At 35.4% G+C, this 13,466-nt stretch overlaps 1 protein-coding gene and 2 long non-coding RNA genes across 3 annotated transcripts; all 3 read right to left on the bottom strand.

Moving 5' to 3' along the window:
* Positions 6,471-7,917, bottom strand: LOC107632541. The gene is made up of 6 exons (XM_021118187.1): positions 7,884-7,917; positions 7,737-7,802; positions 7,558-7,653; positions 7,369-7,434; positions 6,630-7,287; positions 6,471-6,514 (listed from the first exon to the last, which is right to left on the bottom strand). Coding segments are annotated over exons 1-5 (729 nt in total). The 5' UTR covers positions 7,886-7,917; the 3' UTR covers positions 6,471-6,514; positions 6,630-6,788.
* Positions 8,248-8,539, bottom strand: LOC107634838. The gene is made up of 3 exons (XR_001619068.2): positions 8,500-8,539; positions 8,342-8,407; positions 8,248-8,264 (listed from the first exon to the last, which is right to left on the bottom strand). It is a non-coding gene; the product is annotated as an uncharacterized LOC107634838 (long non-coding RNA).
* On the bottom strand, positions 8,691-9,194 carry LOC110269970. The gene is made up of 2 exons (XR_002358846.1): positions 8,982-9,194; positions 8,691-8,909 (listed from the first exon to the last, which is right to left on the bottom strand). It is a non-coding gene; the product is annotated as an uncharacterized LOC110269970 (long non-coding RNA).

Raw genomic sequence — 13,466 nt, 5'->3', positions numbered from 1 at the left:
CACCACCACAACCCCCTCTCCCTCTTTTTTTTTTTTTTTATATTTATTATTTTTCTTCCTATTTAACCCAACCCCCCCTTCTTTTTCATGCAATTCAATCATCACCGCATGTTGAAACTTCATTCAACACCACCCCAGAGCTCCCCCAAATAAAAAAGGTGATATATTTTCATCACATTAGAAAAGCATACTCAGAACACAAGGAAAAGTTGTAAAAAAGTACACCACTACATGTTTCAGAAAGACCAAGGAGGAAACAAGCATCAGAATCCCAAGTTGATATATGCAGAGGAGAAGATGAAGATAGAAACATCTGAGAGTATTAGAGTATCTAAAAGAAGGATTATGGGCAAAGGAATGGGTGATCTTCTCAAAGAAGGTAGAGGAAGGTTTTATATACTTAGAAGATGTATCGTAATGCTCCTCTGCTCCCATGATTAATGAGTATTTGTATCAGCTAGTTTTGTTCAGAATTCTAATCTACTTTGTAACTGTATGCATAGTACCCATCTTCTATCTGAGTGAAACTTGTTGAACATGAAGTGATGATTTCTGATGAAACAGATTCTATCTGTTTGCTGCATTTTTTGGGGGGGACGGGGTGTGGGAAGAAGTTTATATACTAAAACATGCGTTGATATATGTACAGAACTATCATTACCATGCAAATTAGTATAATATAATTGGTTATAGTAATTAAAAGATGTCACTGTGGCTGGGTTGTGACTTGTGACTAATGACTTGACAATGCAGCATGGCCTTTTCCGTTTTATTTCTCCAAAGAGGGCCCAAAAAAGTGAAAGAATGATTGAAAAAAAAATATATAAGATTTTTGCTGCGGGTTATCATATTAATTATACAACTTTATGTCTGAAAGGATGAACTGATTAATAGGAGCAACTTTAGTATCTACCCTTGGCTAGAAATGTTAAAGAAGACTTTTTTACCCAAGATGGAACCATTCATGAAGACTTCAAATATTAAGGTTCCGACCAAAAACAGCTAAAATAAAAAAATGAAAAACGAATGTAAAAGTATGAAGGTTTATATCATCATTTATCTAGTTGTTCTGTTTGTATTGAACAATTTAGCAGGAAAATATATGGAGAGAATATGATTGAACTCAAGTTAAATATTCTTTGTGCTTTACTACTTTTGTTAAATAGTGACACATAATAAACTGACTACTCTAACTATGTTTATTATTATATGGATGCTGCTAAGCAGTCCAAATCAATGTTAACTGTTAAAGAGATTGCTGCCAGAGTAAAGAAAACGACAATTAGCAATGGAAGTAGAAATCAGGAGAAGGAGTATGACACTGAAATTTGCAGCCATACATGCATTCAGGTTCAGACCATTTATGTGCAGCTCAACTTCAGGCAAAGCTTCATCTATAAAAATCTACGTCTAGCAGGGTGCTTCAGGACGTCTAATCTCACGGTTCCAAGTTCAAAAATTAAAAAAAATTAATGATTGAAACACTTAATTTATTCTCCTAATTATCGTTCTAATATTCAACTGAGTAAAAGTCTAAATATATATGTTATTTTTCAAAAATATTGAAAAGATAAAAATTTTGAATTTTTAATTAAAAGAATGAGTTAGATTCTCAATCGATTTTCTAAAACAAGCACACCCAAATCATAGTAGGAAAATCCTAACAATTTACGGTGAAATCAACAATGTATGAATATATCTTGAATAAAGGTAATCACCAATACTCTTTGAAAATTAGAGAATAAATTGCCTTTTTTTATATATTATCTTCTAATAAACTTAATTGTACTTTATTTAACACATTAAATAAATCTGTCTATATATTTTATTTGAATATAGATTATCGTATTTGAATTAAACTCTAGATAATTAACTTATCATTACAACATTTTTATTCTCATGATACCATAAAAATTGAGAAATACCTATATAATAAAAAAGTTTATTTTTATTTAAACTTTAATTATATATTGACTTAGTTAAATGTATGATTATTTCATGTGTTAAAAATGTTCAAAACAAACTTATTATACAATAATGCATGAAAAATGACAATTTATTTCCTATTTTAGGAAAATGCCGGAATAATTATTACCTTAAATAAAATGGAAAAGCTCTGCATACAAGCCCTAATGGCTTGTATGCTTTACAAGTTCATTAAACAATAAAATCAAAATATGCGCTGCTTCAGGTACGTTGATTACACGCGCTATATAACATCGCGCGTATATCTAACTACCAGATTTAAAATATTTCTTTCCCTTTTCGTTTTCGTTATTTTGAGATTTCGTTGTTCTTCTTCTCGCGCGTCTTCCCTCCTTCTTCTCCATCGTTCTTTTCCTCTCCTTTTCTCACTAGCATCTTCTTCGTTTAGGTTACCTTTTTCTCTCTCTGCAACTCGAGCTTCGTTTTCTATTTTTGATTTGTTGTTTTCTGAAATCAAAGTTTGATCTCGTTTTGAAGATAATGGATCATTCAACCTCAGATTGTCAGCTGAATGCAGGCGAAGTGGATTATGAGTCAGAATCTAACGAAGTCCCTGAAGTTTGATTTACATAGGATTAGTATGAATTTTCTTTCAGTAATTTGTATACCATTGTGTAGTTGAAAGATTGCTGAACATTGACTGTGAAAGTAACACGTTTACCTGAATCTGTCGATTCAATGTATTAGTTGTGATTAATTACCTAGAATTTGTAGCAGACGCTCGAGTGTAGATCAATTCTTGTTTGGGTGTATTTTAGCTAGAAGTGTGGGTGTATCTACACTTTACTGATTTTTTGTTATTTTAATTGACTTATTGTTGTTCAGGTGTATCAGACATGATTAGGTGTGTTTTTAGTTTTTGAGATGGTGTATATCTGCAGACTGTGTATTTACAGTTTATGGCTTTAAAAGTCATTCTATAGTTGAGTTGTATCGTATTAGACATGATTGGGTGTATTTGAATCATATCTATGGGTGTATTCACAGTTTTGACACGGTGTATTTTGCAGCCTCTCTCAGTTGTTGATGACGAGCTTGTTCCAAAGGTCGGAATGACCTTTACCACCCTTGAAGATGCTGAAAAATTTTACAGAAACTACGCCAAGGCTGCAGGTTTCTCTACAAGAGTTCGGTGCACAAATAGGAAGGGAAACGAGATTAAGAACCAACTGATTACATGTAGCAGAGAGGGAAAATGGAAATCTAAAATATCTCCGACCGAGAAGACCAATCCGACAGCCGGTTTAAACTGTCCTGCAAGAATTTATATACACACATTGAAGGATGTCGGTGCTTGGATCATTTCAAAGGTTGTGCTGGATCATTCATACCCCTGCTGTCCAAGCAAAGCAGAGATGCTCAAACAGCACAGGGAACTAAGCATGTCCATTCGTCGTACGATAGAGAATAACGAGGAGGCCGGTATCAGACCAAGCAAAACATACCAATCATTTGTTGCGGCTGCCGGGGGCCACCGCGAGTTAAATTTTATCGAAAAGGACGTGAAGAATTACATTACCAGGGAAGTGCGGAATGTTTCCAAACAAGAAGATGCAAAGGAATTCGGAAAATATTTGTTAAGAATGAAAGAGAAGAATCAAAATTTCTTTTTTGAGCTCCAACTCGAAGAGGATCAATCGATTAAGCTGGCTTTTTGGGCCGATGCAAGAAGCAGAGCCGCCTTTGAGTATTTCGGAGACGTCATTTCATTCGACACCACCTACAATACAAACAGGTAACAAACTGTCCCTGTTTATGATGCCAAATTAATTTATTTTTACGAATCCGCAGTAGAGGTGTATATTGGCTGTTTCATTGGGTGTATGCGAAGCATTTGTTAGGGTGTAGCTAATGATTTTGCATTCTGGACCATGGTAATTTGTTTCAGGTATAATTTGGTCTGTGGTTCTTTTGTCGGGGTGAATCACCACGGTCAATCAACACTTCTCGGATGCTCTTTGATGAAAAACGAAGAAATTGAATCATTCAAATGGTTATTTCAAAGCTGGCTTCGTTGCATGGGAGGAAACGCTCCGAAAGGGTTTCTCACCGATCAGTGCGCATCCATGAAAAGGGCTTTAGAGGCCTGTATGCCAACAACAGTTCACCGCTGGTGCATTTGGCACATCATGAAGAAGATTCCAAGCAAATTAAACGGGTACAAGGGACATGCCGATATCGAACAAGAAATGAGCCAAGTTGTTTGGAACTCTCAAAGCAAAGACTCATTCGATAGGAATTGGAACGATTTTCTGCTGAATTTTGGTCTTGCGGACAACAAGTGGCTTTCAGGTAATGTCTTTTTAAAATCTGCAGCAGAGGTGTAAATTGTATGTCCCCTCGGGTGTATTTACAGCCTGTGTTTGGGTGTATTATGCAGATCTGTACGAAGACCGTCACATATGGGTTCCTATCTATCTGGATCAGCACTTTTGGACAGGGATGAGAAGCACACAAAGGAGCGAGAGCATGCATTCATTTTTTAACAAGTATATCACCCGGAACAGCTCGCTTATTCAGTTCGTCAAACAATACGATAATTGCCTCGGAAGCAACGAGCAAGCAGAGAGAGAATCAGATGCTGCAGATTTTCATACGCTTATACCGTGTGCAACCAAATCCTGCATTGAAGCTCAGTTTCAAGATGTGTACACTCACGCAAAGTTTAGGGAAGTCCAAGCGCAATTCAGAGGAAAGGCGAATTGCATCACCAGATTAAAGAATTCCGCTCTAGGCTATTCAGTATACGACGTCGGAGAACAAGTTTCCAGCTCAATATTCAACAAGTTCGTGGTTACTTACGACTCAGTGGCAGCCGAGGTAAAATGCCAATGCTTATTATTCGAGTCGAGAGGGATACTGTGCCGTCACGCACTAAGCGTGTTAAGCTTCGAACAAGTAAGCCAAGTGTCACCGAGATACATACTGGAACGATGGAGCAAGAAGGTAAAGAGGCGACACACACACATCAAGAGCAGCCACGACGAGCCACTAATGGAGCCAAGAAGCAAGAGGTTCGACCAATTGGTTTTTCGTCCGCAAAATATCTGCGAATTTGCCTCCGAATCGGAGGAGCTGACTGCAATTTTGCACCGTGCGTACGATAACGTCATGGCCGAGATGGAATCATTAAAAGCCAAAAGGAAGGGGACATCTTCTTTATCCCACGAAGACGCCAACTTGGAATCTGTTAACGAGCTTCAAAGCCCGCCAAGGATTCGAACAAGAGGACGTCCAAAAAACAGGCTAGGTTCAAAGCTGGAGAAACAGATCGCAAATGCCACAAAGAAGAAGAAGACGAAAGTTTTAAGCGAGGTAAAAGTACTGTTCTTTAAATTTGTGGCAATTGAGTTTATTTTTCTCGTTAATAGTTTAGGTAATGTGTGTGTGTTATATTTCAGATAAACCTTTTTGATGCTGCATCAGTGGCGCATTCAAATTGCAGCCAATATCAAGGACACGTTATGAGTTATTAGTTCAGGGTACCAGCAGCAGGGGATAACTCGTTGGGTGTATAGTTTTACATAATATGGGTGTAAAAGCACTGTTATTTTGGGTGTATTTTCGTTAATTCACAATTTACATATAGACACATATATAGATACATATAGAACAAAAGCTGTAAAAATTCTCAGGTTATGGGTTTATATTTGATTTGATGTTTTTCTTCATATTTTAGTACATGTAATTCATACATTTTGAATACAGCACAGACAGTTTGGGTGTATATTTTATGCAATCTTGGGTGTATTATTAGACTTGCGTTGGGTGTAACAGTTTATAATTTGCGTTTATATATGCCTTGATTTTTCCTTCATATTTTACCACCTGTAATACAGCTTTTGAATACATCACAGACAGTTTACCAGCACAGATAGTTTAACTATGGGAAAAAATATACATGGAATAGAAGTTGTTGATAAATGGCAAATATTTACATTATTTGTTCAATTTACAAACTACCAAGCAGTTGGATTACCCAATTTCTATATCAGCAGAATTAATCTGACAAAACGGACTTAATAATATAGAGGATGGCTTCGACAGCCTTATAGCACTACTCTCTCTAATTGCCCGATTGACAAGATACATCCAACTGAATGGACAATATACACCCATCAGAACTAAAGAAATAGACCTATCTATTAAAGTAAAGAAGACAGAGGCAACTTACAGTGAATTTATTAATGGCCTTTCTCTCATCAGTGGGAGCTTTTTTGTGTAGCGGGTCAAGTATTTGACATTTTCGCTTTCTTGTTTTTATCAGCCATAACCACCAATGCCCCGAGTAGCAGACAGGGGCAAAAATCTGAAGGATTGCCACACGTGAACAGTGTGTTATTTTATTTTGCAAATAAGTAAATAAGCATACTAACAAATTTAGCAAACAAAAACTTACATATGGGTGCGAAGTCAATTTTTTTCTATCTATGAAGGGAATGAAACTCGGGTAGGCTTCCACCCTGAATTCCTTTTTCGTTTTCGGTGATACGAATTTCCCGTTTGGGTGATCCGAAAGTGCCATGCACTGCAAGAATTGCGAATCAAGAAATGAAATACTAAACTTACACCCAATGGAACCTAAAAAATACACCCAAATCAATACAGAAAATACACCCAAAGTTCGGAGAAGTAACACTTACCACAATATCGGGGGGGAGACAGTATATTTGTTCTTTAAACCTCTTTTCATTTTTGTTGTTGAGAATGAGGCAGATGGCAGATACAATCTAGAAATATATGCCAAAATCAATTTTACATTAATAAGCATTGTAATTGACTTTGGTGTAAAAAGATTAATGTTATTCTAATATTACCTGAGATTCTATACCACTTTTTGCCTGTAGGGAGGCAAGGTGCATTCTCATCAAAATGTATTCTCCTTGGCCAATCAGAGTGCACATTTCCTCATACTCGTTAGTATTGCCATCTGCATCTTCCTTCAGTCTCATCCCCCAGATGTAGCACTTTTGTTTCATATCATCTGGAATTTGATTCATTCCCCCAGGAGTTTCAAACTTTGCAGAACTTTCTCCCCCAGTCTCCCTCTGAATTTGTGGACTTGTGTTTTTTCCCTTCGCCGCGCTGCTTGCTATTCTTTGGACCAAACTGTCCAATTGTTCTATCAAATTCGCAGCTTCTGGAGATTTTTCCCTTTCTGTCTCCTGCGTTGACGCCCCCTCCTGGCTTGAATCAGTCAATCCAAGGCTGAATGATGGCACCCCTGGATCTGTTTTAGGAACATAGGATGCTGCCCGTGCCATCATCAACAGGGTAGCAGCGTCTTCTGCGTCTGGATGACTGCGTCATGTATAAAAATAAGAATAAGAATAAGAATATACGGATGATAAGCAAAGATTGATTTTAGTCTGATGAACTTACATTTTAGTTGGAGCTGGGGGAACCGTGGGTGTGGTCTCTTGAAGTTGTTTGGGGGTTTCAGGAGTGCTGCACAGTTACAAAAAATTAATCACGGCGTAAAAAAAACTAATCATGAACAATATACACCCAAACTGTTAGCTAATATACACCCAAACTCTAAACAAATATACACTCAATACTATTTCTTACGTTTCTGTAGTCCCTTCAATCTGTAGCATAGGGGTTGGTTCAAAATCTGTCTCAGTGGTTGTTTGGGATGCCGGCACAAAAACCTGAATCGGGACTCTAAACAAGAAGAAAAATGAAAGGTTAACAACGCCTTTGAAAATAATAAGGTTATAAGGTTGAAATATTATTGGAAAACTCATATTGCAAGCGCTTCCGACGGTGTCTGTTCCCTCACAACCATCATATTCGAATCAGACGGACTCAACCTAGAATACACCCAAAGAAATTTAAGAAATACACCCGAACAATTCAAAAAGAAGACAGGCTTTGTTTTTTTGAGAACTTACATACTTGCAGTTTTTGCTTTTTTTTCCTGCCTTTTTTTTCTTGAATAAAATAATAAAGGGCTTTTTTTTCTAAAAAAAATATATACAGAATTAGAAGTAGAAGGGTAATAGAAGAAAAAAAGTAACGGTTATTTGAAAGAGAAATTACATGCTCTGTGACGGCTGGTTTACACTACTCTGTTCTGTGTGTCCTTGAGAGGAAGGACCATCACTTCCCAAGTTTACAGCCGGTATTCTAAAACAGATTTCATGTTATTCAGACAAAATAAGATACAGGTATAAAATACACCCAAATGAATGCACAAGATACAACCAACCGAATGGACAATATACACCTAACACAACAAACTTAATATTCCAACTCTCTTTTTTGGTTGTGTTCTGGGTGGAAAAAAAGAGTACCAATCAGAAATAAAAAATTAATTTTATCACAGAATATTATGCAAAGAAGTGCTTACTTTTTTGGTGTTGTTTTTGTTTTTTTCTTTTTCTTCTCCTTCTCTGCAGGTGATGATTCTTCGCTCCTATAAGTTAATATAATAATAGACACTTTAGTTAATACACGAAATCTTTATAATGAAGCCAAAAGAAAGGAGTAATAATTTCAGGACATTACTCATCACTTGGTTCAGATTCAGATTCTGAATCAGAATCTGACTCCTCTTGCATCTGCTTTCTTTTTCTGGAGTCCATTCTGGAAGGCAAACAATGATTATTTAGAACATACTAAAAATACACCCAACGTGATCAACAAAATACACCCAACTCGAAAAAGAAATTACACCCAAGTATGGTACTTACTTTTTCCCCTTTTTGATGGGGTGTTTTCTTGCTGAATCCTCTGAGTCTTGTTGAGTCTCAGAGTCAGAGGTAGAAGTGTCACTGTCAGTAGCTGTTTCTATCTCCGAAGACGATGTTGGACTCGCCTTCCTTTTTTTTGTTTTTTTTTATTTCTTGTTTTTTTTCTTTTTTTCTTTTTTTTTTTATTTTTTCTCTTGCTCTTGTCTCCGCCATCTTCACAATCCCCTGAAACATGAGATATTTTAGCTAGCAGCATTCAGGTAAATAAAATACAAGCAACATATTATGTTTACTTACCAAAATTTCTTCTTTTTCTGCAGTCATTCTTTCCACCAACTTCTCCTTAGTCCAGTTGGCAATCCAAGGCTTTGGTGGTCTTTCGGCCCTCTTCTTGCCTTTGTTTTCAGAAAGATGAAAGTATATTATCATGAGGGCAAAGAGGCAGCCATCAATTGCCTTCTTCTTTTTCTCCTTGTAGTCTGTGATGCCCTTGACGATGAAGGTCAAAACATGGCCCCCCAGTTTCGCTCCGAGATGCCGTCCATCTCAAAAATTGGGGCCAGGTGCACGGGCGATATTTTGTTTATCGTCGTTGGCAAAAGGAACGCCATCTGTATGTAGAGGATGAATATCCTCTTGAACATCAGGCTTTCCTCTTCGCTGCCAACGCCTATTTCCATCATTTCATCGGTAAGACTTTTGAGGGTCTTACCCTAGAATCTTCTATAAATTATTTTGTCATCATCAGAAAGTTGCTTATACTCAACTTTCTCAGGAAACAGATTTCCTACAAAAAAGAAAACAACAAAGTATCAAAATCGGTTCAAAAACACCCAAGCATCAACCTTAAATACACCCAATCATGAACTTAATATACACCTATAATTTTGAGCTAGTTACCTGTTGCATTGATGCCAAGCGCATCACCTATTGTCTTTGGTGTTATTTGGAAAGAACCATATCCTGTCTTCAGTCTGTTCTCCCCAAGTTTGAAGTTGTTTGCCAGTTCCCTTAAGAGTTGGTGATCCACCCTTAGAGGTGGGACGTGCATCAACCCACCAAATCTGAGATCCCTGACAATTGCCTTCTTCTCCTCAGTCATGTTTCTGAACTTATCACTCAGGAGATGTGTGACACACTTAAGGTCCTTTGTTTGGTTTCTTGCTGCCATTTTGTCTGAAACGAAAAATACACCCAAAGACATCAGTAATATACACCCATATATATGAGTCAGATACACCCATTAATAACAGTAAGATACACCCATAGATATGAGTCAGATACACTCATTGATAACAGTGAGATACACCCATAGATATGATTCAGATAAATCCATATATATCAGTCAGGTATCACTCAAACATGCTTCAATATCAAATTAATTGAGATATCAGTAAAATACACGCATATATGATTCAGATACACCCATTGATAACAGTGAGATACACCCATATGTAAGAATCAGATACACCCATTGATAACAGTGAGATAGATATTATTCAGATACATTCATATATATCAGTCAGATATCAGTCAAACATGCTTCAATATCAAGCCACATTACAAGTTCAAGCAGTATACACCCCCCAATCTACGGAATAAACCCCCAAAAATCAACAACATTAGCAGGAGAACTTAGAACGACGTAGAACTTAGAAGAACGACGTAGAACTTAGAACAGTGTAACAAAGAAGCAAGAATAATAGCCCAGTAAACCCTAGAAGAACGACGTAGAAGAAAAGTAGAATATACAGTAATGTTAATGAACTTACGTTGAGTGTTGTTGCTTTGTTTTCTCTTCAGATTCTTCACGGAGAGTTTGATGTTGTTTTGATGGAGGTTTCGAACAACGATTTGTATGTTTTGAACTTTGATTTTTGCTCGAAAATGGGAGCGTTTCCTTGTTTTCGAAGCGTTTTGAGAAGTGGAAGAAGTGGAGGAAGTGGAAGAGTCTGCCATACGTAACCGTTTGTGTTGAGCGCGTGATTTTGACGCGCCATGTTATGCTTCTTTATGCGCGTGTCTTCGATTTGGGCTGGGCCAACTTGGATGCTTGTAAACTTGTATGTGTAGCAGGCCCGTAAATAAAATTTGTTAGACTCCACCTTGAATAAAATTTAAGGAATGTGTGCAAATGTAAGATGTCAAAACTATGCCTACAGAAGAATATATGGGGCAATAAGATAAAAGACTATTTTCATAGCTTTTATCATTTGTATTTGAATAGCTTAACCATACTTTTTTGTACTTGAAAATACCTCAAAATTTTATTTTTTTAATCAATAAAAACAATAGCTGATATCAAAACATTTTATTTATTTGTTCTTTTAGCTGCTAACATTTATATTATATATTTTTATTTGATATAACTATATTATGCATACACAAAAAATTAGTCTAATAAGTCACAATTATTAAATCATATAAAATATAGAATAAATAATCATTTTTTATCATAAAAAATTTAATTACTAATAAAATTGACCATAAAAAATTTAAATAAATTTAATAATCATTAAAATTTAGTTCTATTTGACCATTTTGACCAATAGGTAATTTTAATTAAATGTCCTACGTGATAAGATACACTCCAACTAAACCCTAAAAGATTAGATTACCATTCCAACCCCAATTTCTTCTTCCTCATTTTGCAAAATATGAAAAAGCCCTTAGTATTCTGACTCTCCTAACCCTCAAAATCTATCCACTTCTCCTGAAAATTGTGATTCAAGTAGACAACAATCATATACAAGAAGTTCAATCAAGCAAGAAAGATTGCTGGGTAAATTTTCTTTTGAGTTTCGGACAACCACTCAGAGATAGGTTTGATAGACTAGAAAACTCAGTATACCATCTATGATGTTCCATTCCTCCCACTTTGCCATTGACTCAAATCTCAGTTTCTTCAAATTTGTTGAGGACTTAAGATGTTCAAGCACGTCTTGTTGGGAATCTTCCAAAATTGGATCACTCTTCAATTTGCTTTTTCTCCTTCAAATTGGCACCGAAAAAAATTAAGGTAGATTAATTAAATTAATATTTATTTAGTTTTTCAAATTTTTGTTAATTAAATGAATTATATCATGCCGCATAGGACACTTAACTAAGGGTGATACATTAAAACCAATAATTAGTTAGAATTGTCGAAGAGAGCTAAACTTTGATGGTTACAAGTTTATTTAAATTTTAGATGGTTAATTTTATAACTTTAAAAAATATTCTTATTTTTAAAAGATGAAAGTACAAATACATATGATATTTTTCATTTACAAACGCAAAGTGAAATACTTGCAATAAGTACAGGTATCTCTTTAAAAAAATTTCCAAATCATGCTGAAGTAAATTATTAGCCAAACGTTTTGTACCAAAAGAGAAACAAAAATAAACTATGTTGCTTTGCACCACCAGGTACACTCAGTGCAGTTTATGGATGACACACCATTTCTCATCACCAGAAAGACAGAAACCATCATAGCTGAGCCAAATTTACTGTTATATTACCTTACTCAAGCACTTACTAAAGCTATAAAGAAGACAACAAAGTTTTAAAGATTAAAAACAAAATAAGGGGTATCAACTTACCACTTTTATCAGTACAAATGTAAATGCACTTAAAAGTTCTTGTCTCTCGTGAGTCATATCACAATGATATTGTCTTCTTTTTCTTTTTCATTATTTTTTTTTCCCTATCGGAGGGAGTGCTCAATTTCATTAAGACATACAAAGCGTAAGATAGAGGAGGGCAGTAACCTTAACAAAACAAACATACAAAACGAAGAATCCATACAATTCAACCTCAACAGATACATGAATAGATACAGATTTTATATCGAGAATGTTGTTAAATACAATACATCATAAAACAAGGATGAGGAACCAATTTGGGATGGTCTAGTGGTTAAATGGAACTCAATATTGCGGTGAATTAGTCTTTAACTTGTCGGACTAGGGAATACCGTGAGAAATAAAAAAAAAAAATAAAACAAGGACGAGTCTTTCTGAACCCTGTACTCTGATCTTTGTCCTTCAATTCAAACATTCTTTCAATATATAAAAATTAATAAGAAAACTACACAAAAAATGATACCACAATAACGGACATTATAACATGGTTACTATTTCTGAATATAGACATTCTTTTGAATTGTTATGTTCACATTTCAGACACTTATTTAGTACGTATACTTTTGTGTTCAACTATATCTTATAAAAGTACTCCTATTTACATATTTAGACACATTCAAATACAATTTCGTATTAATTTGTCCAATATTATTTTTAATTAACATGCTTAAAATGAATTTAAAAATAGTATATATCAAAATATTATAATTTATCTAAAATTCTCTTTTTATACTGTATATATATATGTATATATACACCTTGATCTCCTTGTCTAACAAATTTAAAATGAGTGTATCCATACATCACTACACTGCCTTGATTTATATTTCTCCCTTCTGTTTGGAATCTTGATTTGTATTTATTAGTTTTATAAGTAAACTTGATTAGGTTCGCTATAAGTGACTCCACCATATGGCATATGAAATGAATCCCTCACTTGAATGAGACCTTGGTTCCTCATTTTTGGAATTACCATAGAGCAGATTTTATTCAAGCCAGGTTCACAAGCAATGTTTATCCAAGAGTGGACTATGTCAATATAACTAGCAAAATACAAGCTTAAAAGGAGAGAGAAAAAAAAGAAAACACACTTTGCAACCTGCACCACTAAAGAAAACTCAGAAACGTGAAATAATTATCATCTTGCCATATTCACTT

This window comes from Arachis ipaensis, chromosome B03 (assembly GCF_000816755.2).
Source record: "Arachis ipaensis cultivar K30076 chromosome B03, Araip1.1, whole genome shotgun sequence".
Lineage (NCBI taxonomy): Eukaryota > Viridiplantae > Streptophyta > Magnoliopsida > Fabales > Fabaceae > Arachis > Arachis ipaensis.
Note: the sequence above shows the minus strand (reverse complement) of the source record. Positions and strands in the feature narration are given on the sequence as shown.

Coding starts and splice junctions, on each gene's coding strand:
- LOC107632541 (XM_021118187.1), bottom strand. Junction 7,435..7,557: donor ATTGAAGGGACTACAGAAAC/GTAAGAAATAGT, acceptor GTAACTGTGCAG/CACTCCTGAAACCCCCAAAC. Junction 7,288..7,368: donor CCCCCAGCTCCAACTAAAAT/GTAAGTTCATCA, acceptor TACATGACGCAG/TCATCCAGACGCAGAAGACG.